We start from the raw sequence: 27,654 nt of genomic DNA, 5'->3' as shown, positions 1-27,654 counted from the left end.
ACATTGGGAGTTGCTTCGGGCAAACTGCATCTGCCAGTCCTCAATCGGAACTACCTCTAGCACAGCACAGTCATTCACTCCGAGCTGTGTTTGGGTCCTCACTCAATGTCTGGTCCAAGTTCTCCATGCAGAATACAATGTCGGCGATACCCAGGCCATCAATGTGCAACTCACTGTTGATCCCATATTACAACGGTTGCATCCATAATCCATCCAATGGAGATCAACTCTCCACATCATCCACAACAAGCATGCTATCCCCTTGCAGCTATTACCTTTCACCTTGCCAAGTCCTCTCTCCTGAATCGTTCTCAGTTTCTGCAATGCCCTAGCGATATGGCTGCACAGGCATCATGAATGGAAGAGCTCTGTCAGTGAAACGTTAGAGTGTGGATTCATGTCCGAGTGAAAAGAAAGTCCATTATTCTAGCTACCTGGGACACATTAACTGGCATGCCCCTCTTGGCCGTAACACAAAAGTTGGAGACGAGGTGTGGATTTCATCCTATCTGTGACTCTTAGACTTTTTCATACATTCCATGCTCGTTGATAGTAGCTTGACATATCTGGGACTACCTGCAATGGTTGCTGACCTTTTTTCTCTTGCCATAGACGTGTGTCTCATTTCAGTATGGCCTCACTGTCTCTGACCATATTGGACAGTTGCTGCTACTACAGCATATGCAATGGAAAAACAACATTCTACAGAAGCTAACCCGCAATGTACTCACCATCACAAGCAACACCACTGCCACGCTCCCAACCAAGCCAATCAGCACGCTGCTGACATAACAGAAGCACATCACGAGCCTGTCGGTCCCCTGCTGACAACCCACTGGTCCATGGCTTCCAGCTGGGATTGTCAGTCATGCTGCCATCCCATCTCCAGCCAGCCGAGAGCACTGGCACGCCCATGATGTCCCACTGCTCATCGCCTTCCAGCCAAGTTGGCTGATGTCCCACAGGCACCTTTGCAGCTGCCCGTCACTGAACTGATGTCAGGTCAGGCAGCAGTGTAGATGCCATGTCTTCTGCTGCCACTTATGGGTTTTGCTGAGTCTCTAGCCCCTGCCACACTTTGCACTGCAGCCAGCCTCTCTAACACTGGCAAGGCCTCCTTCAGCCACAGACACAGTTAACTGGCTCACACCCAGTCTTGTCACCCTCACCACCTCCCAGTAGCCGGTATGCCTTTGTGAACGATGACCCTGCCTGTCTGTTGTTTTTCAGGTCTCAGACCGTTGTGGCCTTACGTGTAGGTCATATCAGTTACACACAGGGTGCCTTGCTGGCACTGAAACATCTCAGGCACCCACCATTGGTTTAGCATCACCTCCAATGACCACCAACATTTGCCGCTGCTGGCTCACTGGTCCCAGGGCATCTCCTCCCAGAGACATCCACTTTATCTTCAAGGTGGCTTTAGCACCTCACCTTAAGGGGGTTGGATATTGTCTCCACCTGAAGCGGGACTGGTCCAGACCCAACTGCAAGCAACACAGGCATATACTGTGAGCTGCTGCCTCTCTGGCCACTGGAAACGCCACCGAGGTAGAGGCAGGAAAACATTAATGGTAACAAAATAAGTGCACTCTTTTGTTGTTAACTGCATTTCTTCTTCTACTGGTGACATGGCTGCTGATTTTCATCGTATTCTTCCATCAAATGGCTATAAAGGTATAAAGGACACAGCCTGGCCACTCTGCAGCAGTTTCACAATGAGTCACTTCAGGCCCAGCACCGAAAGCATCTGGCAGACAATCTATTGGACCTCCCTGTACCCCAGCGGTCCTTCACTTCAAGCCCTATTAGAATCTGCACTCCATGTCCCCTCCTAGGTTATCCACAAAGGGCTAGATGTTGGTCGCACCCACCACCCCTCTGGGTCGCCAGTGTGCAACTCACCTTTACTCCGGGATTATATCGGCTGTGTCTGCAGCTCATCCGATGGAGCTCAACTCTCCACATTGTTTTCAGCAGCCACGCACTCTCCAACCAGCTCTAAGCTTCCACCACACCTTCCGGATTGTTCTCGAGCGCTACCGGTCTCAAGTGATACAGCCACACTGGTGTCACCATTGTAAAAACTATTGTCACTGCATTGTCGACTGGAAGCTAGTACTGTGGAGTCATGCCTGAATAACTGTTATTATTATTATTATTATTATTATTATTATTATTATTATTATGAGTGTAAATAAAGTTCATAGTTCATTTATTCTTGGTATTGCTCTTTCAGCCAATACACAACAGAAACAATAGTCTGTCTGAACTGATAGCTCAAACACACACAGTCATGAAGTATGCCCTCCAACAAAATAACTTGGACTTAAATGTTTGCTTTATCTTATGAAGGATATACATGCTTCCTATCAGTTTCTGTATCTCTAAACTATGAAGACAGGAATTTGACCCAAGTGTGTGATTGGATATTATAAACTAGTAATTACTCTGTGTACTACGTACATTCTTTTCACTCTAAAAATTAAGTTATAGTAATCAGTTAAAATGCCAACAGCCTTGCCGCAGTTGTAACACTGGTTCCCATCCGATCACCAAAGTTAGGTGCTGCTGGGTTTGGCTAGCACTTGGGTACAGGACTGTCCAGGTCTGGCAAGCATCATGGCAAGCGGGGTGCACACAGCCCTTGTGAGACCAACTGAGGAGCTACTTGCTCGAGAAGTAGTGGCTCAGGTCACAAAAACTGAGAATGGCTACGAAAGCTGTGTGCTGACCACATGCCCCTCCACATCTGCATCCGATAATGACTATTGGCTGAGGATGACATGGCAGATGGCTGGTACCAACAGGCCTTCTGAGGCCTATTCGATCAGATTATAATTTGTTAAAATATGAGGTATGTATAGAAAATAAGTATGCTAGATTTTTATATTTTTTCCTAAAAAAAAGTGTATTTAAAAAAAAAAATGCAGCATATTGTTGATCCACTAGCACCTGTTTTCGCACCTGCTGAAAACTAAATTCCACTGGCGTGTTCCTTCAGTGACATGAAAAGATGATGATCTGAAGATGCCAAATCAGGGCAATACAGAGGGTGGTTCAAAACATCCCAACCAAATGATTCTAAGATTGCATTGGTGGCTAAGGCTGTGTGAGGATGGGCATTGTCATGCAACAAGCACCCTCCTCTCATCAACATTCCCCTCCTTTTGTTTTGAATGCTCATTTTGAGTTTTTTTTAGCATCTCATAATGTCGTTCTGCATTGATGGTGTACCCTTGAGGTAGAAATTCAAACAAAGTGATGTCTTTTTGGTCCCAAAACATTGAGGCTATGATATTTTTTGTCCAAAATTGTGGTTTTGAATTTTTTGGCACTTGTGGAATTGGTGTGACACCACTGTGATGACTGTCTTTTTGCCTCAGGCGTGTAATGAGCCACCCTTGTTTCATCTTGTCACAACAGAGCCCAGAAAATCCTCACATTCCAATTCAAGTTGCTCACGAAAATTGCTGATGATTTTGATCTGATTTGTCTTGTGCTATTCTGTCAGCTGTTTTGTGACTCATCTTGTGCACAGTTTCTGTTCTCCCATGTGTCTGTAAATGTCTCCTTTAAGAGAGTTTAGGAGAGTTGTGGAAACATCACAGAAATTTCATCCACTATCGATCAGTGGTCTTCACAAGCAGTTTCCTTGATTTTTTGCACCAACTCATCAGTCGGAATGGTAGGTCTTCCACTCCTCTTTTTGTCATTAATGTTTGTTCTGCCTTCAGTAAACTTCACAAATCACTTAAACACACTGGTTCTGCTCATAACACCTTCGTCATACACCATTTTGATTTGCAAAAAAATTCTGATATTTGTTATTCCTTTTGCAAGTAGGAAGCGGATCACAAAATGTGGCTTGCACTTGGTGGGATTTCTTAACAACGTGTTTCACACAACTAGATACTATAATGTGAGTTTGCATACTACCATGTTGCAGCAGTGATCGCTCTGCTTTGGGGGATCCCCCTCGGCCACTCAGTCCTGCAAACACTCAAAAAATAAAAACTGCAACCCATCATGATCACGATACATTTACTTTCTGAACATGACTTGCAGTTTATTTAGAATGCAAGTTGTAACAAAGCAGGATTGGTCCAGACCATTCTCCTTTATCTACAACCATAATTTATAAGTTTTTTCCCTAATATTCTTATTCAAATATCCATGGTAATCTGACAATAGTGAGTACGTGTTATATAAAATGTCAGTTTTGCATGAACAGAAATCCCCATAAAAACCCTATTATTCAGATCGTGCTATTTACTGTTCTGATTGTATCGTTAATAATTAGTTTAACTAAAAATGCAGTAGGTTACCTTCCATTAGGAATGTGGGTGCACTCAATGATTGTGATATGACTTTCAAATGATAGAGCGCAGCAATCAGTCATCCTTTTCTTGCATGTTGTATTCTGCAAATCTAGATTTCAGTTAGTGCCTAGCCATTATCAATGCACCATTTCATAGTATCAATGCATGTTCTAGTATGTTGTTCGAGAGTTTGTCACAATTCTTTCACGTAGCCTTGAAAGAACTGTGACAGACGCCTGAACAACAGGGGGCTGACCTACTAGAGTATGCACTGATACTACGAAATGGTGCACTGACAATGGCTAGGCACTAGCCAAAATATAGATCTACTGAATAAATCCTGCAAGAAAAGGGCGACTGATTGCTGTCCTCTTTCATTCGAAAAAATGCAGTAGTTCAAAAGTTACTGTAATTATAAAATTTTTTACCTCCACCTATCAACAAAAACACCATGAGCTATTACATTAATCTAAAGGAAATACTCCATTCCTTACAAAGTGTAATTTCCCTAATTTTAGAAATGTAATTAACCTGCCCAGACTTAATTAGTTTATCTGATATTGTTAATTAAATATTCAACCAGCCAAAACTTCCAGAAGAGATTACGACCAAATTACTGTAACATTCCACAATTTATTCATGTACTTTTGTTAATCTGAAGTTTCTGCATTCAATGACACCCATATTATGTGACAATCTTCACTAATTAAGAATTATGTAATTTTCAATAACTAAATTTCATCATTCAATATGGGTGCTATACTGGTAATCCAGTGAAACCCCGTGTGTATACATAGTTTGGTTCTGTACATTTTAATAGCTACTGCTCACAGCCAATATTTCTCACATCAAACTTGAGCACAGTTTGAACTGCCTGTTAGGAATGAATTTTTTAACCTGTGCGATTTTCAAACTGTAAATCGATAACCAAAATTACTTAATATTCCAGTGCGAATCTTTACAGGGCCATAGATCACACCATTTGACTCAGTCTGCTTTGAGTCTAAATTACTCTACATTCAGTCTTAGCTTTTGACTTAATTTCAGTCAATATGAGTTGAGTCTGAGCTTTGCTTTCCCAGTCTAGCACTGAATTGATCGTATCATTGGATTAGGTTTGTTATTCCTTTGGCACCACATTTCTGTTACAGAAAAGTATTTGTGTTTATTTACATCAGTTTCAGCAACCGTTACATTGCAGTATAATGTTGCATAACCAATACCATGTGAATTCATTTGCAGGTTGTGAGCAGTATCTGTTAGAATGCAAGTAAAACACTTTAAGTACATGCACATTTTATGGCCACTGTATGGGGTGGGAAAATTACTAATATTTTGTGTACTGGGAATGTACTTCAGAAATGCTTAGATTGGTTGTTAATGAACAGCTATTGTTTCTATTAGTAGGTATTTGTTAACGCCACTAGTGTAATGAGTAGCAGAGAACATAACATTTAATGTTTTTTTTTGTAATTAGCAAAAGTCTGTTTTCCTTACCTGTTAGAAACATTTAAACAATGTGACAACTGGTCATTGTTTATAGGAAATCAGCGACATAAATAAAAATAGGAAGAATTTTCCATGTGAAACTATAAAGCAACTGTTTGACTTTTCATTTCATTGGACACAGAATCCTGTCACATAGGTTTTCAAGTACCGAATAAGAGTGTGTGCACAGCTACCGACTGCAGGTACTTCCACAGGTAGGTGTTGAAACGTGACAAAGTGTGCCAATTACACTTTTCACTCATCACTCTTTCACCCCCCAATTTATCCACTGTATGCCTGGTCAGGTAGGATAAAACAAAGATTTGTTCTAGTTTACTATAGAAATTCTTATTTGTTTAAAGGCATCCTTGCAATATAAGGAAACATCCTACAGAATCAGGAGTCTGTTACACGAAACTGTTTTGCCTTGGCTACTAGTAAGTCATAGGTAGTTATTAACTGGTGTTTATGCTGGTCGCACATAAAGACTCTGCTGTAAAACAAAGCTGATTCAGTTATATGTTAGACATTTTCAGTTTTCTGTAAATGCCAAATAGCCAAAGTTGGCATCATGTATCTTATTTCAAACACCACAACACCAAGTTTGATGTTACATACTGCATATGGAAACTTACAAAATAAAAACATTCAACAATGCATAAAACCAAAATCATATAAATGGTATTTCAACAGTGTTAGGAACAGAATAGACTTACATTCACTGTAAAGATGACCTGTTGAGTTGTAGACAGGCAAAACGAAAAGACTGTTAAATGTCAAATCCTTCTTCAGCAAAGAAAATACAAATACGTTCACAGAAGCAAGCATACCTCATTCAAACATGACCACTACCAGCAGCAGCTCTGGTTTGAGCTGTCAGTGGTAAAAGTTTCGCGCATGAGGTGTGCCTGCTTATGTGAATGTGTGTGTGTTTTATTTGCTGAAGAAGGCTTTGGCTGAAAGCTACAATGTGTAACGTTCTTTTTTGTGGCCTGTCTGCAGTTCAACGAGTCAGCTTTATGGTGAGAGGCAATCTATCCATTTCCTAACATTGCTGATATTCCAACCTGGAGTTTCAATTGTTTGTTTAAATGGTACTTCACCTTGATTAGAGGTACCATGAGTCCAGCGGGCAATTCAAAATACGGAACACTTGGCATTAACTCATCCAACAAGACTTCAGGAACAGGGGTGGTCACTGCAGGTAAAGGAAATCCTGGAGGCGGCTTACTGAGATCCGGTAATTCCACTCCTGAAAACAGATTAAATGTTTCAAAAGTAAATTTTAATGAAGAAAATACTGCATAAAACTTAGCTATATTGTTAAAGTCTCTGAGCTTATAAGCACATTTATAAAACTCTGATCCAGCATACTAAGTAATTTTCTTTGCACTTGAGAACATTCCTGCCTGGCAGATCTATGACATTATTAGCAATTAGGATTGTGAAAGAGCCACACCGGTTCCTCTCAACCCTAATTATGAAGTATCTATCTTATGCTGGAAGAACAGACTGTGCATCTAGAGGATATGTAACACTTGTGAGTCTTTAATAACAATCCAAAATACAGGTGTTTTACAAAAGATGCCAGGTTTTAAATTATCTACATGTCATTGGCAACCAAATCGATCTTAGTAAGATGAATGGATTACACAAAGAATATAATGGTATCACATAACATCACTCTGCAGAACAAAGGGTAAATATTGTCAGCTTCACTACACAAGTCACCTGCCTATCATAGTACCATAGTTCCGCCTTTCCAGTAGTTTTATCTCTATTTTAATAATTTTTCTTTCATCATACTCCTTTTCTCCCATCTTGTTATTAAAGGGCATAGCACCACCAAGCATTCACAGGAAAGCAGCTGCAGAACTGGAAAAGAAGAAACGGGAAGCTGATCCCAACATCCCTTGTTTGGATATGAGCCTCAACAACCGAGACTCAGATCAAGAAGGAGCTTTATCCAGACAACTACAGCAACAGCAAATCTCCTAGAACTCACCAAGAAGTACTCTCTGCCTGAGTTGCACCAAATTAATGTTAAACAGGAACCAGCCCGAGGCTCACACTTGCATTATGGGACATGGAAGGCACTGAGCAGACAGAGAACTGGCGTGTCATGATGCAAAATCATCATCAGGCAATAGAGCTTCAGCCTGTGTGGCAATCTACAGGACCAACAACATCTGCTAATCTGCAGGAACTGACAGAAAACCTGTGCTACCGGTGATCTTGCTGCAGCTAATAAAGCAGCAGCCACAACCACTGAATATTGGGCTCTCCACAGGACAAGAAAGAGAACTATCTTGCTATCTTTTTACCTTCCTGTCTGTATTTCATGAATTCTTGTTGAGCAAATAAATCCTTGTATTTTTATTGTTGTTACTTTCTGTCTTTATTGAATTTTCTAAAATGAATGCTTTGTATGTAATTAACCTCTGTATGTTATTAATCCTCTACCAGTAATGTAATAATTTCATGTCCTGAGCACACAAAATAAATAAATCCCATCATGTGTTTTCACGTTATGTTATTCTCTTACATTTTAAGTCACACTTCGTATTATTTTACCTATTGCCACTTCTATTATCCACTGTATATGCTTTCTGTTCTTTCACAATACTTTGCTTTTAACTATGGCTCCCCACTGCCATATCTTCATTCTAATCTCAGGTTTTTATAATCTTGTCTACAACATTCCACTGCTAATATTTATTTTATTTCATTTCAGTTCCCTTCCTTAGATCACGAGTGGCTTTCTTTTATGACCTTACCAAAGTTTACAAGACATTTCTTCTCTCCCTTCACAAGGAAAAATAGTTACTGTTTGGAGAAATTATATTGAGTGTTACTGGAAATTCTTCAATGGTGCTGTTGCTGTTTTTCACTTTATCTTTGTTGTGTTTGATGTTCAACTTTTTAATGCTTTGAATCTTATAAACTCACACTCTGCATGCTTCTCCATGTGTTGTATAAAGCAGTAGTTAATCCTTGTCGAAAACAATATGCACTGTGCACTGCTGATGGGACACATGTAGTAAATACCATGGTGTAGCTCTTGTATTATTTACAGGTAGATTCAATGGTGCAGATTATGTGAAAGGGTGTTGTTACATCAAAGTAAAAAGTGAGATTGAAATTAAGAACTTCTGAGCCTCACTGAAAAGTATTAGCACTTACAAGAAAGAAAATAATATTTCACATGCTGGATGCACAAAGTTTTCCATGAAAAGCTGTATCATTTTGAAGTTAAATAGCTTGGGGACAAGAAGATTACAAGTGGTCTCTCTATTGTGAACATTGCCATTCAATTGAAAGATGCACCCTGCTGTTGAGCCACAATTATTATATACTGCAAAAATCTAATAAAGAAGTTTCACAACAAACATTAAATGGTGCTGAAAGTGACAATGGAAACTGTCCTTAACACTTGGAATCAAAGAAAAAGTTATAATAAGCTGCAAACACAGCTGTTGCACTCACATCAAAAGCAATTCTAAATGTGTATCATGTTCAGCACTGAGATGATGCAAATAAATAATGAAATTAGTAAACAGCTTTTGAATATGTCATCCGAAACTGACATACTTGCCTGGACAGTCAATTCTTTCTTCAAGTTTGCCTAGTGTTGAAGGGCTGTTACAGAAAACTGTGTCATTCAACAGACACTAGACTCAGTATGTACTAGACAGCAGTGACTGAGGCTCAGCTGCAACATCTCACACAGTCCTCTTAGATTATGCTTAATAAACACACAACTATTGCAACAATTTCCAATGCAACTATAATTTGTGAGTGGCTAACATTTTTAACAACACTTTTACTACAGTAGCCAAATACTGCAATTTGTTATACAGATGGTGAATGGTTTTCATATCCACACACTTTACAGCTTGAAAATGAACGCGTTTAAAACAGAAATTCTGGCCAGTACTAACTTCCAGGTGGTGAAATGTTTTGTGCTGCCAACAGACAAACACAAAAATAAAAGTGATGACATTATCTATGCATATGGAGTTATTAATTCCTTTTTCAAAGAAACTGGAGGAACAGAGGGGAAAAGTTAAGAAGGAAAGGCAGGTCACTGAGACCCCAGAACGAAGGGACCCACCAGTTTGGTAACACCAGCCAACTTCATCCTTACCCATAACTACTTCACTTTTGAGGACCAGACCTCCAAAAAATCAGGGGGGCTGCTGTGGGAACTAGGACAGCCCATCCTATGTCAATTTTTTCATGGGCTGCATGGCAGAGGCATTTCTCAAGACCCAGAAGCTGGGGATCCCGACTCAATACATATTTATCAGTGACATCTTTGTGATCTCGACTCAAATTGAGAGGAACTGCTACATTATCTGCAACAAATTAATTCCTTTTCCCAGGAACCTTTCGAAAACCAAAGCAACTGAGTGAGGTGGCGCAGTGGCTAGGACACTGGACTCGCATTTGAGAGGATGACGGTTCAATCCTGCGTCCAGCCATCCTGATTTAGATTTTCCGTGATTTCCCTAAATCACTCCAGGCAAATGCCGAGATGGCTCCTTTGAAAGGGCATGGCCGGCTTCCTTCCCTGTCGTTCCCTTATCTGATGACCTCGCTGTCTGGTCTCCTTCCCCAAACAACCTAACCCACAACCAAAGCCACCTTCCTTTACACTGACCTCCACCTCACTGAAGTCCACAACCAAAGCTCAGTCCGTATAAAACCAAGCAATATGCAACAATACCACATTCTGAATGCTATCAACCCCTCCACATCAACTGCTCTCTTCCATATAGCATAGGCATCCACAATATATATACCTGCTCCATTAGTGAATCCTTCAGCACTTACACCAACAAACTCTCCCAGACTTTCACCTTCCATAACTACCCCACACATGTTATTCACAATCTCATCTCCCCAGCAGTATCTTCTTCTGAGTCAGTTCTCACTTACAAAAATCTCAGAAGCACTCAATGGTCAAGTCAAGCCCTAAAATGAGATCCTCCCTCCCCGATGTCCTATTAACATCACCTAACGTCAGCTCCCATCACACGCCTAGGCTCCATAACATCCTAGTCAAACCATATGACATTCTCAAACCATTATACCTACCCCTAGTTTCCTAACCCTCTAACTGTCCCCACTGATAAATCTGCACCATTTACTATTTATTCTACACTCATCATTGGTAAATTGTGCAATATCGTATGCAGAGCATCTCATGAAACCACACAAGTTGTTTATCAACTAAATTATGTCCACTGCACAGCATTTTATGTGGGCAGGAGCACCAGTAAACTGGCTGAGCATGTGAATTGACAGAAAAGAGCTCCCTACCTTAGGGAGATTCTGTACCTAGCTTCCAAAATGCTTTACCAGATGACTCATGCCCCCAATGCCTGCTGCATCACAAGGGCTACTTGGACCCTCCCATGCGATACTAGTTGCTCTGAAAGTCAGAGATGGGAACTTGGCTTCAACCCATCCTTGCACCCGACATCTTCCTGAATTTAATCTCTGTTAATACGCCCTACTTCTCTTTTTTCATTATACCTTTATTTTTCTCAGTTTTGTCTGCCTCCCTCCCCACTTCCTGTCTTGCATATATTTGCATTCTCAACTGAATTTTCCATTGATGCAGCTGAATATGCATAAACCAAGATAAATGAGTGAATTTACTGATATTGGAAGGGCTGTAAGAAAGCAAGAGGATATATAGAATAGGTTATGAGTAGGTAAGTATAAGGCCTATCTGTATAAGGGGAAAAAAAGTGTTAGTTCATACAGGCTCCAGTGGAATGTTAAAAATGCTATGGCTTAAAATTTTATTTTAATGCTTGTAAAATAGTTCTTCTGTTCTAATTTGCCATGGTCTAGGGACGTATCTATTTCCATATATGCCTAACAAATAAAAAGTGGATAGCTCATGGAAGAAAAGTATTTTATTTCTACGAGTTTTAAGCACACCTGTTCCCCACTATGTGCATCATGAACCATTAGGTCAAATTTTTGGATGGACGGGAATAATCTTCAAGAAGACAACTGCCGCATCGTCATCGACATTGTCGTACTACGAGAGACCTACATCATGTCCTGCAGGATGCCTGTGTGAAAGTAAAAACTTTCGACAGGAGCTGTTGATCACGGTGTTATCATCATACCCCTCTCTCACCAAATTAACTGTATTTTTACACAGTTAATAAGAAATTTAAAATTGTGGACAGGTAGAAATTACACGAAATCAAAGTGACCACAGAAGACGCTATATACACTGATGGGGAAAAAAACAACAGAACCAAGAAGGAGACGTGCAACATAAACGAAAGTTGGTAGGCATATTTCTACATCTAGAAGATGATGTCTATTCCGATTTTGTGCCAGTTGCATAGGAGTGCCACTAATAGTGGCACTATGGGAATGCAAATCAGGTTTGCTTTAAACACATGCTGTAACAGTCATGAACATTAGTTACTTTTGAGATTGGATGTGTGAGTTGATGTTGGTCAAGAATGCCTTTAAGATGACAAAGATGGCATTATCAACACCTAACAGAGTTTGAACGAGGTTGTGTAATAGGGTTACGAGAAGCTGGGTGTCCCTTCTGCAATATTTCAGAAAGGCTTGGCAGGAACGTAGCCAATGTACATGACTGCTGGCAGCAGTATCATGAGAATGTATGTTTCCAAGAAGACCAGGCTCAGGCCAGCCATGTGGCACTACTGAGAGACAAGACCATCGTATTCAGCATTTGGCTCTGGCACATCATACTGCATCTGCACCAGCAATTTGAGCAGCAGTTGGCACCACAGTGACACAATGAACTTTTACAAGTTGGTTAGTTCAAGGACAGCTCCAAGCCAGATGCCCTGTAGCATGTATTCCACTGACCACCCAACTACCAACATCTGCGACTTCAGTAGTGTCCAGTGAGAGCTCAATGGACGGTAGGGTGCAGGTCTGTTGTGTTTTATGATGAAAGCTGGTTCTGTCTCAGTGACAGTGATGGCCGTGTGTTAGTTTGAAGGAGGTCAGTTGAGGGTCTTCAACTGACTTGTCTGCGTACTAGATACACTGGACGTATACCTGGAGTTATGGTCTGGGGTGTGATTTCATATGACAGCAGGAGCACTCTCATGGTTATCCCATACACTCTGATTGCAAATCTGTATGTCAATCTATTGATCTGATGTGTTGTGCTGCCATTCATGAAGAGCATTCCAGGGGGTGTTCTCCAATGGGATAAGCTCACCCACATACCAATGTTGTAACTCAATGTGCTCTACAGTGTCGAAATGTTGCCTTAGCCTGCTCGATCACCAGATCTCTCTCCAGTCGAGCATATACGGAACATCATTAGACAATAACTCCAGCATCATCCACAAATAGTGTTAAGCTTCCCTGTATTGACCAACCAAGTCCAACAGGCATAGAACTCCGTCCCACAAACTGACAGCCATCACCTGTACAACACAATGTATGCACATTTGCATTCAACATTCTGGCATTTACACCAGTTATTAATGTCCATCATTTCACATTTTCAATATCTTATCTTGCACTTACATTAACCTGTGATCTTGCTATGTTAATTCCTTAAATATGATACCAAGGAAAATGTATGCCCAAAATTTCATTATTCTACATTAATTATTTTTAGGTGTTGCGATTTCTTTTCCATCAGTGTAAGAAGCCATCAACAAATCTAAGGAGAATTATCAAAAAACTGTATGGTTTGATGCCATGCTTCATTAAGGAACAACATGTACTTTCTGCCCAGTGACAGGTACAAAAACAGGTGCACAGTCAAGTGACAGCAAAAGAAAGGCAGTAATTCTTATGGAGAGATAACAGACATTCCTCTCCTCAACTGATTTATAGAAGGAAAATATAGGAGTAAAATCACTCTTACAAGTTAAAGGAAAATGCAATCAATCTACACATAACAGAGGATTACACCAATGCTGGTCACTGTTTACCAAAGATTATTCAAGCAGCTGCGCATCACTTAAAATTCAAGGAGGACACAAGGCACTCTATTGTTGAGTATGGTGTACAGCTAAGTTGCATAACTGCACATCAATACTGTTCATGTCAGACAGCTTTTGAAGTGTGCAACATATATGTGCTTCAATATGAAGGGATTAGTTGAGGTTTATGAGTTCCTCTCTCAAAACTTCTGGATTTGGAGGCAACAATTATATGAAAACCACTCTGTTGCTTTGAATTGTATGCTGTTGACAAGTTTATGTATTAAAGGTGAACGTAGTCACCTCACACACACACACACACACACACACACACACACACACACACACACAGGCCAAAGCAAACCAACCTTGCAATAGATCTGTGAAAACATTCAAATAGCTTGTTTGTCATAACAATTTAAAATGAAGAAAGGAATGTAGTTTTCAATGTCCTGTCTTGATCAAGTAATTATGCATGGTGCACTAGCTAAGATTAGGAAAATCGGGCATGGCCTATTCAGAGAAAGCCAGATGCAGGACCAGCACTAACATACAGGCAACAAATGCAACCATGTTGGGTGCCATAGCTTGAGAAGCGCTAAGTTTAAGTGAAAATCCGGAAAATTCCAGTAAACGTAAGTTTTACATCAACAGCTTATGGTTTTGTCTCCAGGTCGACAAAACATAAAAGCAGGAACTTGTTACATAAATGACAATTATCCACACATTATCTGATACCTCTGCAAAGATTTCAGTTTTGTTCATGAGTCCGCTGACCACTCAATATCTCAGCCATATCTAACAGTGTTATTTTTATTTCACTTAAGACTTTTTCTTATTGTGTTAAATTTGTGCCTGAAGTGTGACTGTGATGAGTGCATATAGAATTTATTGTCATTTTTGTGTGGTTGATGATTACAAAAGAGAAGGGAAGAATGAAAGCAGGTGCCAGACTTATTATCCCCCCCCCCCCCCCCCCATTAGAGAGACTGCCGAGCTTATGGGAGAATTACTATCAACGGTGTTGAAAGCCCTCACTCCGTAGAAGGTTGGAACTGTTCGCCACTAATCTTCTTCCATTTCTAGCCTGCAGCAGGTGGGGTGAAGTAATCATTCGTGTTGTAATAAGATGATACACCAGCAATCTTTTATTAGAAAAGTAACAAGCACATATTTCATTACAAAAATGAAAGGACCTCTGTAAAAGCCAGAAACAAAATGCAATCACAGATAGTGTGTATCTGAAAAAGCCCAAAATCTCAAAGCAGAACAAACACACTGGTGTCGACTCCTATAGCATTTAATAGATGATTTGAGTATACTAGCTACACATAACTTGATTTTCTGTGACAATATAGGCTGTGAATTCACAATAACATGCTTCAAAAAATTATCACCTTGAATGAACATCTCTGGAGGATGAGGATACAAGACACATGAATTATTTGTGAAAAAAATATTCAACATGAATTCGCATGATACCATCAAAACTGCAGAAAATACAGATAACCCAAACCTGCATGTCCATTGGGAACTTTCATCTTGAATGTAAGTGCAATGTCTTAGCCATTGTGCCAGTAGGACAGAGAGAGAGAGAGAGAGAGAGAGAGAGAGAGAGAGAAAAGAATGGATAAATCTCACAGTCAGAAAGCAGGTGCCAGATTACAGTTCACTGGAAGGTTTTGTTATGCATTCAATATTGGAACAATACCCACCTGAAACCCTTCACAAGTCAGAATGACTGAAGAAATTTAAGCAGTTCACAGAATAGCAATGCAAATGGCTGTAGATTTTATCTAATACACATGAAAATTAAGCAGATGTTCAAGAAGTTCCTATGGGAGCCTCTACAAGAACGATATTAGAATTTAAAATTCCAAATATGTTTCGGCAAAGAGGATTTCAACATACATCCTTTCCTATAAACAAAACTCGTAAAACAACTACACCAATAAAAGTGGAGGAATCAGAGCACATAGATAAGTGGTAAGGTTGTCATTTATATGCATAGCATCTGTGAATGGAATGATATGGGCAAAAAGTAACTGTTACCAGTACTCTCTATCATAACCAATATGATGGAAAATTTAGTTGTAGTACATGATACATTGTACAATATTACAAACACAAATAACCAGATATGATTCATCTGTGAGTGTACAATTTCCAGGTAACAGCATATTAGAAAACGTTGTCAACAATTTTATTCACAATTTCTGTACAACTTAAAGAAGAGCACTCACCTGGTGGAAAATTAACAGGAGGGTAGCCTGGTGGTGGCTGACTGAAATTAATTTCAGGAGGAGGACCAGCTTCATTCTGTTGGTGTGGTGGAGGTGGTGGAGGCGGTTGCTGTGTTGCTGCTAGAACCGGGATGTGTGACTGAACACTCTGGGCTGCAGCTAACTGTTGATGTTCTGTGAACAGTAACATTGTCTGTTAATACAAGAACCATCAAAAAGTAAGGTGAACATGTGGTCAGGTGAGTAAGTTATCTAACAACTTTCAATATAAAAAGTTAAATATGGAAGACCAAACAGGGTGAGCCAGAATATGCAACTGCAGCAAGGCTGACAACTATATGAACAGGGAAAAGAGCCTTATGCTCTTGGAAATTGGTCCTTAAGTAGGAGGGACGGAAAATTGAGCAATGTTTATGGGTTGGGGATTTTTTTTTTTTTTTTTTTTTTTTTTTTTTTTTTTTTTTTGGTGGGGGGGGGGGGGGGGGAGGATTTATGGGTGAAGGAAAGAAGAACAGTCCTTCCATAATTCCAGGCATAGGACATAGAAACAACAAACAGAAGAAAAAAAATGCTAGTGGGGGAAAAAAGAAAACAAAAAAAGTTATGTAGATTATAGATGGTAGCGAAGTTGGGGGGGGGGGGGGGGGGGGGGGAGTATTCAAATCAGCAACAGAGTCCAAAAGGAATCAATGGGAGCATGACAGAAAGAAGAAAGCTGTGTTTGTGATAGCGAAAAGAATTACTACTCAGGGCTACAGGAAATGATTGTGGCCATCCTGCTTGTTCGTACATGTCAACCCAGACACGTGACTGACAAGTAGGACATTTTTACAAGTATTTTGTCACTTGTTTTTGCTGCTTAAATATGAGCATAGGTGTTAGGAACAGGATCTAGCTGTTTGTAGTGACTATTTTGGTCAGTCATAGCATAAATTAGTGAATTGAGTGTGCCACAAAATGTAATTTTATGAATGTGATACCACTTCCAATCAACAACAGGTATTTGACACAGATCAAACAAAGTCCTCCACAATCGTCCAGGGTGACAAATGATTGTCCTCTCTTGCTCAAAACCAATGGCATGGATGGCAGAATAAATCTCAAGTTCAATCAGCATTATTAAAAAGCAACAGGACACAAAATGAAAATCCTGTCATGTTAATGAAGGTGGTCTTCTAGCCACAAAAAGCACTGATGGATATTCCGTTAACTACACACATTATAGTCTGAAGCCACTGGTCAGAGGAGTGCGCGCGTGTGTTTATGTGCACATATGTGCCCTAATGAATTGCAATTTTGTTGTGAGCCTGAAAACTGACCCCAAATGTCTGTAAGAAACAAATTAATATTGAGCAGCCGCACCAATGCAGAATGAAGCAAATGTATACACATGCTCAAGGTTTTTTTTTTGAGCGAAAAGTATGTAGACAAGCTTCTATGAAGTTTTACTGTGCTATAAATGATGCTGTTAGTGATTCTTTCACTTGTATGGACAACTGAATTTGTCCCTATGGAGTTAGCTGTTTGATAACACACTATGGTAGGTCACTTAGTGCATGGGAAGTATTCTTCTTGGACATGAATCATAATGAACATGTCCTGTGGGTCAATGAAAGATGTATTGTTGATATTCTAATATCTGCCAGGCTGTTGTCCTACTTGTGGAGAAGCAAAATGTTTCCCAAGAATCAACCAATAATATCATAAGATGAAAGCATTTTTCTCTCACAACTGTCTTGCAACACTGGCCATTCAGTGACCATTAGTTACAGCAGGACAGGTTTGGTGGAACATAAATATTTTACGAGTAAAGAAGACCATTCAACAAAAAGTCATCAAAAGGCGCACACACACACACACACACACACACAAAAAAAAAGAAAGAAAACTTGCAAGCTTTTGGAGTAAATCCTCTATCGAGCTACAGTAAAAACAAGCACACATACACATGGCTATGCCCCTACATGGTGCCAGCTGGACGCACAATGCCAATGCTGCAGTTCGACAGGTGGATTAGGTTGGGCAAAGGTTCTGTCTATTGAGATGGCAAAGGGAGAGAGAGAGAGAGACAGGCAGGAATAGGGGTTGAGGGTATATGGCTACTGGCTCAGAGAGAGGCACCTGGATTGCTGCCTAGGAATGCAGGAGGGAGGGGTGGCAGGTTCATTGGCTGGGCATGTGGTGCACAGGTGCTGAAGCTAGTGAGGAGTGTCACATGGTGAAGTTGACACGGGGACATGAATTGGAAGGCTACGGTAAGTCAGGGGGAAGGGGAAAGTGATGGGTGGAAGGTGTGGAGACAGTGCATTATCGGAGATTGAGGCAAAAATGATTATGGGAGCAAAGGATGTATTGCAAGGGTAACTCTCATCTGTGTAGTTCAGAAAAGCTGGTGGTGGGGGGAAGGATCGAGATGGGCTGGATTGTGAAGCAGCCATTGAAAATGAGCATGCTGTACTCAGGTACATGTTGTGCCACTGGGTGGTCAACTTTACTCTTGTTACTAGTTTGGCAGTGGTCTTTCATCCTTGTGGCAAGCTGTGGCAATTTGACTGTTACCATTCCTTCTGCACCAAAAATCCCTTCCTTACAGCCCAGCCATCAGTGGACGATGTATCTGCAGTGACAAGAACTGCCTTGCCCAGTATGCTGAAGGTCTTACAAAGGCCTTCAAAGACAGGCACAACCCAACCCACCCTCCCCACAAACCAAGTCCATAAACAAATTTCCCACACCATACCTTGAAATACCCACAATCGTCCCACCACCCCCAAGAATCAACTACAAAGGTGCACCCCCATTAACATTCAACAGCACCCTGGACTTGAACAACTGAACTATATCCTTCATCATGGCTTTGATTATCTATCACCATGCTCTGAAATGGAGGACATTGTACCCAAGACCCTTGTCACTCCTCCTAAAGAGGTGTTTCATCACCCACCCTACTTACACAACAGAGTAGTCCATCCCACTCTCACTCCCGCTGCAACCTGTCGCCACAGGGATCATATCCCTGTGAGAGACCCAGGGGCCAGACCTACGAGTCCACGCACACCCAGTACTTCCTACTCCAACCAGGTCACAGATTTATCCAACCCCATCTGAGGCCGGGCCTAATCTATCTAAATTATAGCTTAATAGCAGGTGTTCACTTTCAGATAGGTATTCTGTATTTTGCTACTGTTGTGTAATGCCGCTGCAATGCTGCGCACTCAAAAGTGAATGAATATTTTTTATTTTTTTAAAAAACATCACAGGAGATCCTAATATATCTAAATTATAGCTTAATAGCAGGTGTTCACTTTCAGATAGGTATTCTGTATTTCGCTACTATTTTGTAATGCCTTATTTAGGCATTTTTGCATAGGCACTTTCTATTGTAGAGGTCTTTAGTGAAACCATATGCTCTCCCCATTTTATGCACCCTTTCCTCTATTGCAGAGCATTTTCTTTGATTCTCCCCCCAAGATATCTGAATTTTTTTACCCTCTTATATGGTGAATATTTGTTTTGAAGAATTTTGGAGCTTTTTTTTTTCAGAAATTTTTAAGCCAGTTCCACTGGCTATTTCTTCCAGGAGATTTATTTGTGCTATAGGCGATGCCATATTTTTAGAAAGTATAGGAAAATCATCTGCAAATGCAAGACATTTGAAGTAGATCTTCTTGCTTCCTCTTCCTAACCTCTCATGCAAGATGTAAAGTTCAATAAGCTTCTCATTCCAAATTCTTACAATTATCCCTGATATAATATTAAAAAGAATTTGGGATAGACCATCACTTTGTTGTACACCTGTTTTTGTTCTGAAAGGCTGTGAAATTTCTCCCATATATTTTACTTTGCAAACAGTATCTGTAAGTGTTTCATGGATTAGTTTTACCAGTTTAGACTTTACACAAAATTCTTAAATTATGTTATCTATAATTCCACTGTCAACAGTATAAAAAGCCTTCCTGAAATCCACAATTGTAACTACAATTTCCTTTGAATTAAGCAATTTGTCGCAATTACTGACTTCAGATTAAATATTTGTTCTGATCATGACCTCCACTTCCTAAAACCACCTTGATATTACCTAAATGTCTGTCTAATGTTGTTTCTGTTCTGCTTGATAAAATCTTGGAAAATACTTTATATGCCACTGGCAGTAAAGAGATTCCTCTGCAGTTGTTTACAACCTGTTTATTACCTTTTCTGTGGAGTGGACATATCAAGACAACCTTCCATTCCTCTGGGATTTTTTCTGTTTTACAGATTTCTTCAAACCGTAAATTTAGCTCACGTGCTATATTTGGCAAGGACAACTTCAAAAGTTCCTGTAATAGAATCTTCTCCACAATCTTTGTTGTTTTTGAGGGTTTTAGTTGCTTCTTCAATTTCTTCACTATTTAGAGGTAAATCTTCTTCCAAATTTTCATTAATATATTAGAATTTCGGTTTATGACCCTGTTCAGGACACTTTAGAACAGGGCTTAACAACTGGCCGGTTGTGAGCGCGAGTACTCGCGTCTGCTCAGGCACGTGCTCGCGAGCAGGTGCAAGGTCACGGAGTAGGGAGGGAGGGGAAATGCGCGCGCACGTATGAATAGGACCGCAGCGTGCCTATTGAATTCGCGCCGACTGTGTAACATTAAAAGTACTACGATCCGCTCTAACAGTCACTTCGCTGGTTAAGAATCATGTCAAGTCGCCGTTGTGTAACCCCAACCATGCTTTCGCAGTTCAACCCCCATTGGGAGGAATTGTATCTGTTTACAGAAAAAGATGGTGTTGCAAAATGTTTAGTGTCACAAAACGCTGAATTCTTTTAGGAAATTTAATTTGCAGCGACATTATGTGTCGTACCACGCAAAAGACTACGGAAGTGGAAAATGTGATGGACCAGATCGTGCACAGGAAGTTATTAAACTTAAAAGGAAGCTATCCAAAGAAGATCTGGATGACGAAGAAAAATCAACTGAGGCAGCTCTCAGAGTGAGCTACAAAATTGCTTTGTTTTTAGCAAAATCCCAGCGCCCCTTCACTGATGGCGATTTAATAAAAGATGTTTGGTAGTTGCAGCAGAACATTTGTGTCCATCTCAAGTTGAACAGTTTCGGATTGTGCCATTATCTGACATGACCATTATGCATCGCATACAGGACATGGCAGACGACGTCCAGAGCCAGCTTGCAAATATCTATAAAGATTTTATGGTGTATTCTCTAGCTCTGGACGAAAGTGTTGATATCACTGGAACAGCGCAGCTTTCCATATTTATTAGAGATGTTAATAGAGATCTTCAGGTGAGGAAGGAGCTCCTCGATGTAGTAGCCATGAAGAACACTACAACCAGAGGTGATATTTTAAGTAGTGTTGAAGAAAGTGTTGAAAATATAGGATTGTCGTGTAATTCTTTAGTTTCAGTGTCTACAGACGGTGCACCAGCGATGACAGGGAAAAAATTAGGTTTCGTTGCGCTGTTGAAGGAGAAAATGCAAAAACTGACAGTGCCTAATGAAATAAGGGGCGTTCACTGTGTGATCCACCAGGAAAACTTATGTGCAAAGAGTATCACTCTAAAAAATGTGATGAGCGTTGTTCGTACAACCAATTATATAAGGAAGCATGGGCTACAACACAGACAATTTAAAAGCTTTCTTGAGGATGTAGAAATCCAGTATGGTAGCCTGCCTTATTACAGCGAGGTCCGCTGGCTTAGTGAGATAAATATGTTCATCGAAATAAATAACATGTGTGTTCCTGAATTGAAAGAGCCTTCATGGAAATGTGATCTCGCGTTCTTAGCAGATTTAACTAGCCATCTGAATGCTTTGAACATTTCACTACAAGGTAAAGATCTGCTAATTACTCATTTCATAGATGGAATACGAGCTTTTAAAATGAAATTGACACTTTGGGTGAGTCAACTGGAAACAGGAAATCTAGCTCATTTTCCTAAATTATCATCCATGCAAGATGTTCACAAAGTCTATGAACGTTATTCACATAGTTTAGTTGCCCTTAAGGAAGAATTTGATCAACGCTTTCAAGATCTGACAGCACTAGACAGTGATTCTGATCTGTTCTCCTCTCTATATTCAGCGAATATTGAACAGATTCGTCCTGAGCTGCAACTAGAAATTATTGACCTGCAGTGTGACAGAGAATACAGAGACAAATTTCAGAACAAGAAAAACATTTTGGAATTTTACAGACACTTCCCTCAGGATAGATTTCCTCATTTGCACAAACTGGCGGCTACAATAATATCAATGTTCGGTTCCATGTATGTTTGTGAATAACTGTTATCTGCAATGAAATGTAACAAGACGCGCCTGAGAAACGCATTGTCTGATCGAAATTTAAACTGCACGCTGCGCCTACGATGCACAAGAACAATTACTCCGAACATAGACGCAATTGTAAAGGGCAAAAAGTACAAGATAACAGAGAATCCCACACTTCAGTGACACCTTTTATTGTGCAACAGTTCACAAATTAATACGAATGTAGAGGCATACACTAATCTAATAAAATTATGTGGCACGTGTACATTCTCCTTTGTTTCATTTGTCACAGTAATAATTCGTGAGTGATATCCCTGCAGGTGGCCGCGGATTTAACTTGACTGGCGGCAGCTGTTGTGTGCCCCACGTGACTCTTCCCGCTCTCCGCTCTGGTCTGGTAGTGGGGGTAGCGTGCTCGCACTGCTCTGTGCTCGCGCCTTGCTGCTCACAGCTTGCTCTGCGAGCACATATGTTGTGAAGCCCTGCTTTAGAAGCTGATGAAAATATCTTGTTAGTATTTCACAATTTTACCATTTTGATTTTTGAAACAGACATTTGGAGTTTGGAACCCCTTCAATTTGTTCTTAAATTATTTGTTTTACAAAGTTTTTGTCTATTTCCAAAACTTTCTCCCTTTCAGATGCTCGTTTGGTATTTCTGATTAACCTGGCTGTTTCCTTTCTTTGTTGTTTAAACTGATTACAATCTTCAATTTTCTTTGAGCCTTCCCATTTTTCCCCATTTTTTAGCCTTATCTTCTATGGCTTCCTTGCATATCTCATTTCACCTTATTTTACTTTTATTTTTTATTACCCAAAAGTTTTCTGTGCAGTATTATTAATTGCTTAGGGTGTTTCGTGCCATTTCCCATGTGTAGCCACTTTAATTTCGTCTTTATAGTTTTTAATTGATTCTTTTGTTATAATACGTCTGTCTGTATTAACCTTTGTGACTTTCTTCGTTCTTTACTAGGTAGGAGTTTGACTTTAATTTTAAGCAGGGAATGATCAGAATCAAATTCACAATTCCACCATTAACTGATAGGAAAGATATTCTCTCTGAGGTGGATTTAAATTCTGTTACACTTCCTATTATACTTTTATGAACATAGAAAGCTGTACCCAGTAATGGCATCTGATTCATAATTTTGATTGCTGGTTTCCCTTTGAATATTCTGTAGTTACATGTATCTACTACATTTTCATCTAGGAACCTTGTTTCTTGAGCCGCCTAAAATCTGAATTATGTTTTTTTGTAATAGTATTTCTAGCTCCTTTTGTTTACCCATCTTGATAAGAGAATTTACATTTAAAATGCCTGTAAAGAACTTCTTTTTGAATTTTATTTTAAAAGGATTCCAAGGTTGCTCCGATTCAACCTTCTGATTGCAGTTGTTGGGACTTTCAGAACCCTTGGTCCCAATGCACTGCATGATGCAATGGTGGATTTCTCTCTTGAGTTACCACCTCGGGTAGTGCATTCATTTTGGGGACTTCACATATTGCAATTGAAACTGTATTATGTACAAAGTATGGAGTTGAATCACAAGATATGATTGGATTGCTGTCATTATTTTATTTTTGTTGTAGTCTGTAAGTTATCAGAATATTCACGAGAATTATCAGGGAGTAATTGTTAGTGTCGAGGATGAAGCCAAGTTTAAATAATGTCATGACTTTCGATTTCCATCACTGGGAAGAGTTAACAGCTGACAGATAAAAACTGTCTTGTTTATAACTCAATATTGTAATTAATGATGTCTTGGATGCTTAAACTTTCCACATTAGTTAAACAACATTGTAACCGCTATTTTGCTTTCAGAAGGTGAAAAACTGGCTAAAATCTATTCTCGAGTACTTTTATATTATGGTGAAAGCTGAATGAATCTCTGAAGTTATTGTAAGTGGGCAGAACAGTTCACGAGCAGTTGAACCTCAGTGACTGACATGCAGTGTCCTGGCTGGTAGGTAGAAGTGTTAACTGCTTCGCTTAATACCCACAATGATGACATTATTCATGAAGACTGACACATTATGGTTGGACTTATAGCAAAAACAATTCCAATAGATGTAGGCACAGTTCACCCTATTATCAGTAATAGGCTCAAGAACAGCAAAAGAAGTGAAAGACGGGCCCGGAAAGAGTTAATGCAACAACACAAGTAATCAAGACTCAAAGCTTATAGACTTAAAAGAATGCTATGGAAGGAAGTGTGACCCTTTTCTAAACAAGATTCTAGCATTTGACGAAACTACGATTCACCATTCTGAACCAAAGTCCAAAAGACGATGACTTGTGGAAAAGTGACGCAGGCAGCAAGAAAAAGAAATCTTTGCATCAAGTATATAAAAACAAGTTCATTGTCGGGAGAAGAGTATCTATATTGGTGGAGATTATGTTGAGGAGCAGTAAAAGTTTCAGTTTGTAAAAATGCACAATTTTTTTATTACATCAGTATGTCTCTTTAATTATTGAATGTCCATCTTATTAAATGGTCTAGGTGGTTTTGATCAAAAACCATAGGTTCGTGTCAAGCTACTTCAATCTTAACTGAGCACCAAAGTTAAGTGAGAAATCATGTGGCGCAGAACTGTGTATTAAGCCCTTTTATATGACGTTCTGGTGGTGGACATTGCCCGTAACACATAAACAAATAAATTTTTGACAAGTGGCCTGTCATTGTCAGCAACCAAATAAAGTGGTGAGAAGCTAATTTTCAGTATACACATACTGGTTACAGGTTTTTTGCGTGACTTTATGACACTCATGCTTGTTAATCACAGCAGTATGCCATATGCTCATAGCTTTCTGTAGACAATTTAATATCTTCCAGAACAGAATGCCACTTCATTGTGGAGGTGATAACAGTAACAGTTTATCACATTACTGTGCAACCCCAATATTCCCCTCCGATATTCGACCGTGGATTTCTTGTAAATTATGATTCTGAATGCAAATTAATGCTCTGTTATGTGACGATATTTCCCTGTTTTAGCTTTCATGAGAGATGTTGTACAGAAGCCTTGTCAAAGGCAGGTAAACAAAACTCCTTGATTTCAATTCCTGAAGTGTTAGGCACGTCCAAAACCAGTAAAAAAAAGTTGCAGATATTATTGATCTGCTCAATTTCTACTGAAAAATTTGCAGTTGCTCAAATACAGAGACACCAACTAATGTTCTCACAGTCCCTTGGTCTCTGTTGGAGACTTATTTTGGAAGCTTGAGGTCGCAGTCTCCAGTGTCGACAAAGTCGTGGTGTGTAGGCCATTGTGGTCCCACTACTGCAATGTCAGGATTCTGCCTGTTAGTCCTGCCAGTGCTGTTCAGTGTGAAGCAAGTAAATACAGTACTGTAAATTATACTATTCAACACAGCCTGCATAGAGAGAACTTTTACCTCACAAATATGATTTTTCATGTAAATAATGATTTATTTCCATTGTACTTTTTTTTTGCGGAATAGCCACGTGTTCTAACTGAAATTCTCTTAACATTCGATTGGGAGATATCCATGTTTTAGCTTTTCTTGGGAGTTTCGTAAAGAAGGTTGACATTAGTTTCTGGTGAGAGCTCTGACGCAAATTGATTAGCCTCATACCATTTACATTGGTTCTTCTATGAGCTGAGTATTGTCCAACTACATTTCTTAATTTTTCTTCTCTGCTTATTTCTACACTGAAGTAGCCTAATAGTAATATGGTGTTTTTCTTTGGAATTTTGGATATTTCTGTTTCTAAAAGATCCCAGAATTTTCTTTTTTTGTGGATTTTTCCATTTTCTTCACTTATTGGTGCATGGAAATTAACAAGTCATGTATCTTGTTTTTCCATTTAATGATAGGAAAGATATTCTCTCTGAGGTGGATTTAAATTCTGCTATTTCCTATTATGCTTATATGAACATAGAAAGCTGTATGCAGTAATGGCATCTAATTTTCATTGCTGGTTTGCCTTCGAAGATTCTGAAGTTACAACTGTTTACTACATTTTCATCTAGGAAACTTGTTTCTTGAATTGCTTCAAATTTGAATTTTGTTTCTGTCTGAAAGTATTTCCAGTTCTTTTTGTTTACCAGTCTTAATTAGAGAATTTAAATTACAAATATTTCTTTTTGAATTTCATTTTAGAAGGATTTCAAGGTTGCTCCAATTCAACCTTTCGATTGCAGTTGTTGGGACTCCACAAAACCCTTGGTCCCAATGCATTGCAGATGCAACGGTGGGTTTCTCTCTCGGGTTTTCACTTTGCGTAGTGAATCCATTTTGCAGTCTTTCCATGCTGCAATTCCTTACCTACAAAGTAAGGAACTGAAATCCAAGATAAGATCAGATTGTTAGTCCGAAATTTTAATTTCTGTTTGTGGTTCACTGCACTAGGCTCTCCAATTGGGAAGTAAATCAGACTTCCTCTTCCACCTATGACACCAGTGGCAGGGTGTATTACATCTCTAAAATTAAAGTCAAACTTCTGCCTAATAATAAATGAAGAAAGTCACAAAGGTTAATAATATTTAATACAGAAGGGCTTATTATAACAAAAGTATCAATTAAAAACCATAAAGATGAAATTAAAGTGGTTAAACATTGCAAATGGCAGGAAATATCCTCAGCAATTAATAATGCTGCACAGAAAACTTTTGGGCCAATAAGAAAATAAAAGCAAAATAATCTGGAATGGAATCTGCAAAGAAGCCATAGCAGAGGGGGCTAAGAAATGACAAAAATGGAAATGTTCATAGAAAATTCAAGATTAAGATCAATTTAAACTACAAAGAAAGGAAACAGCCAGGTTAATCAAAAATACAAAACGAGCCTTTGAGGGGAAGAAACTTTTGGAAACAGACAAAAACTATGCAAAAAATAATACCAAAAGCCTGTTTCAAAAATGAAAATGGCAAAACTGGGTTAAGCAATACTGAAAATTGTGAAATACTTGCAAGATATTTTCATTAGCTTAGAAAAATGCAAAAATAAGGCATTACAACACAGTAGTGAAGGCAGAATGTCAATACAAAAATGAATGTCTGGCATTGACCTATAATTTAGATAGATTAGAAGTATTAGAAAGGCAAATTGTAATGGAAATATTATGACCACAAAACACAGCAGAAGGTCGGAAATTACGAAGTAATGCGGAAATATACCAAAATACAGAAAAACGTAATGAGAAAAAGAAGACTCATGTATTTTGAACATTTATTTGGAACAAAAGACAGCAGATTAACTAATAAGATTTTAAAATATCTGTGGGGGTAAGAAGTCCACAACAAACTGGCTCAATGAAGTCAAATAGGATTTGGAAAGAAACAATGTAAAAACAGAAGATGTAAACAACAGAGAAGCCTTTTGGGAAAAAGTATTTAAAATGGAAGGATTC

The 27,654-nt window shown here is 39.4% G+C and overlaps 1 protein-coding gene across 3 annotated transcripts in view; it reads right to left on the bottom strand.

Moving 5' to 3' along the window:
• The window catches only part of LOC126182260 (calcium homeostasis endoplasmic reticulum protein), a 306,481-nt gene that overhangs the window by 106,688 nt on the left and 172,139 nt on the right, over positions 1-27,654 (bottom strand). For all 3 annotated transcript variants that reach the window (XM_049924835.1, XM_049924836.1, XM_049924837.1), the window contains 2 exons: positions 16,009-16,182; positions 6,914-7,062 (listed from right to left, as the gene is read on the bottom strand). In XM_049924835.1, the coding sequence (XP_049780792.1) occupies positions 6,914-7,062; positions 16,009-16,182 (323 nt within the window). The remainder of the gene's footprint in view (positions 1-6,913; positions 7,063-16,008; positions 16,183-27,654) is intronic.

Source organism: Schistocerca cancellata, chromosome 1 (genome assembly GCF_023864275.1).
Source record: "Schistocerca cancellata isolate TAMUIC-IGC-003103 chromosome 1, iqSchCanc2.1, whole genome shotgun sequence".
NCBI lineage: Eukaryota > Metazoa > Arthropoda > Insecta > Orthoptera > Acrididae > Schistocerca > Schistocerca cancellata.
Note: the sequence above shows the minus strand (reverse complement) of the source record. Positions and strands in the feature narration are given on the sequence as shown.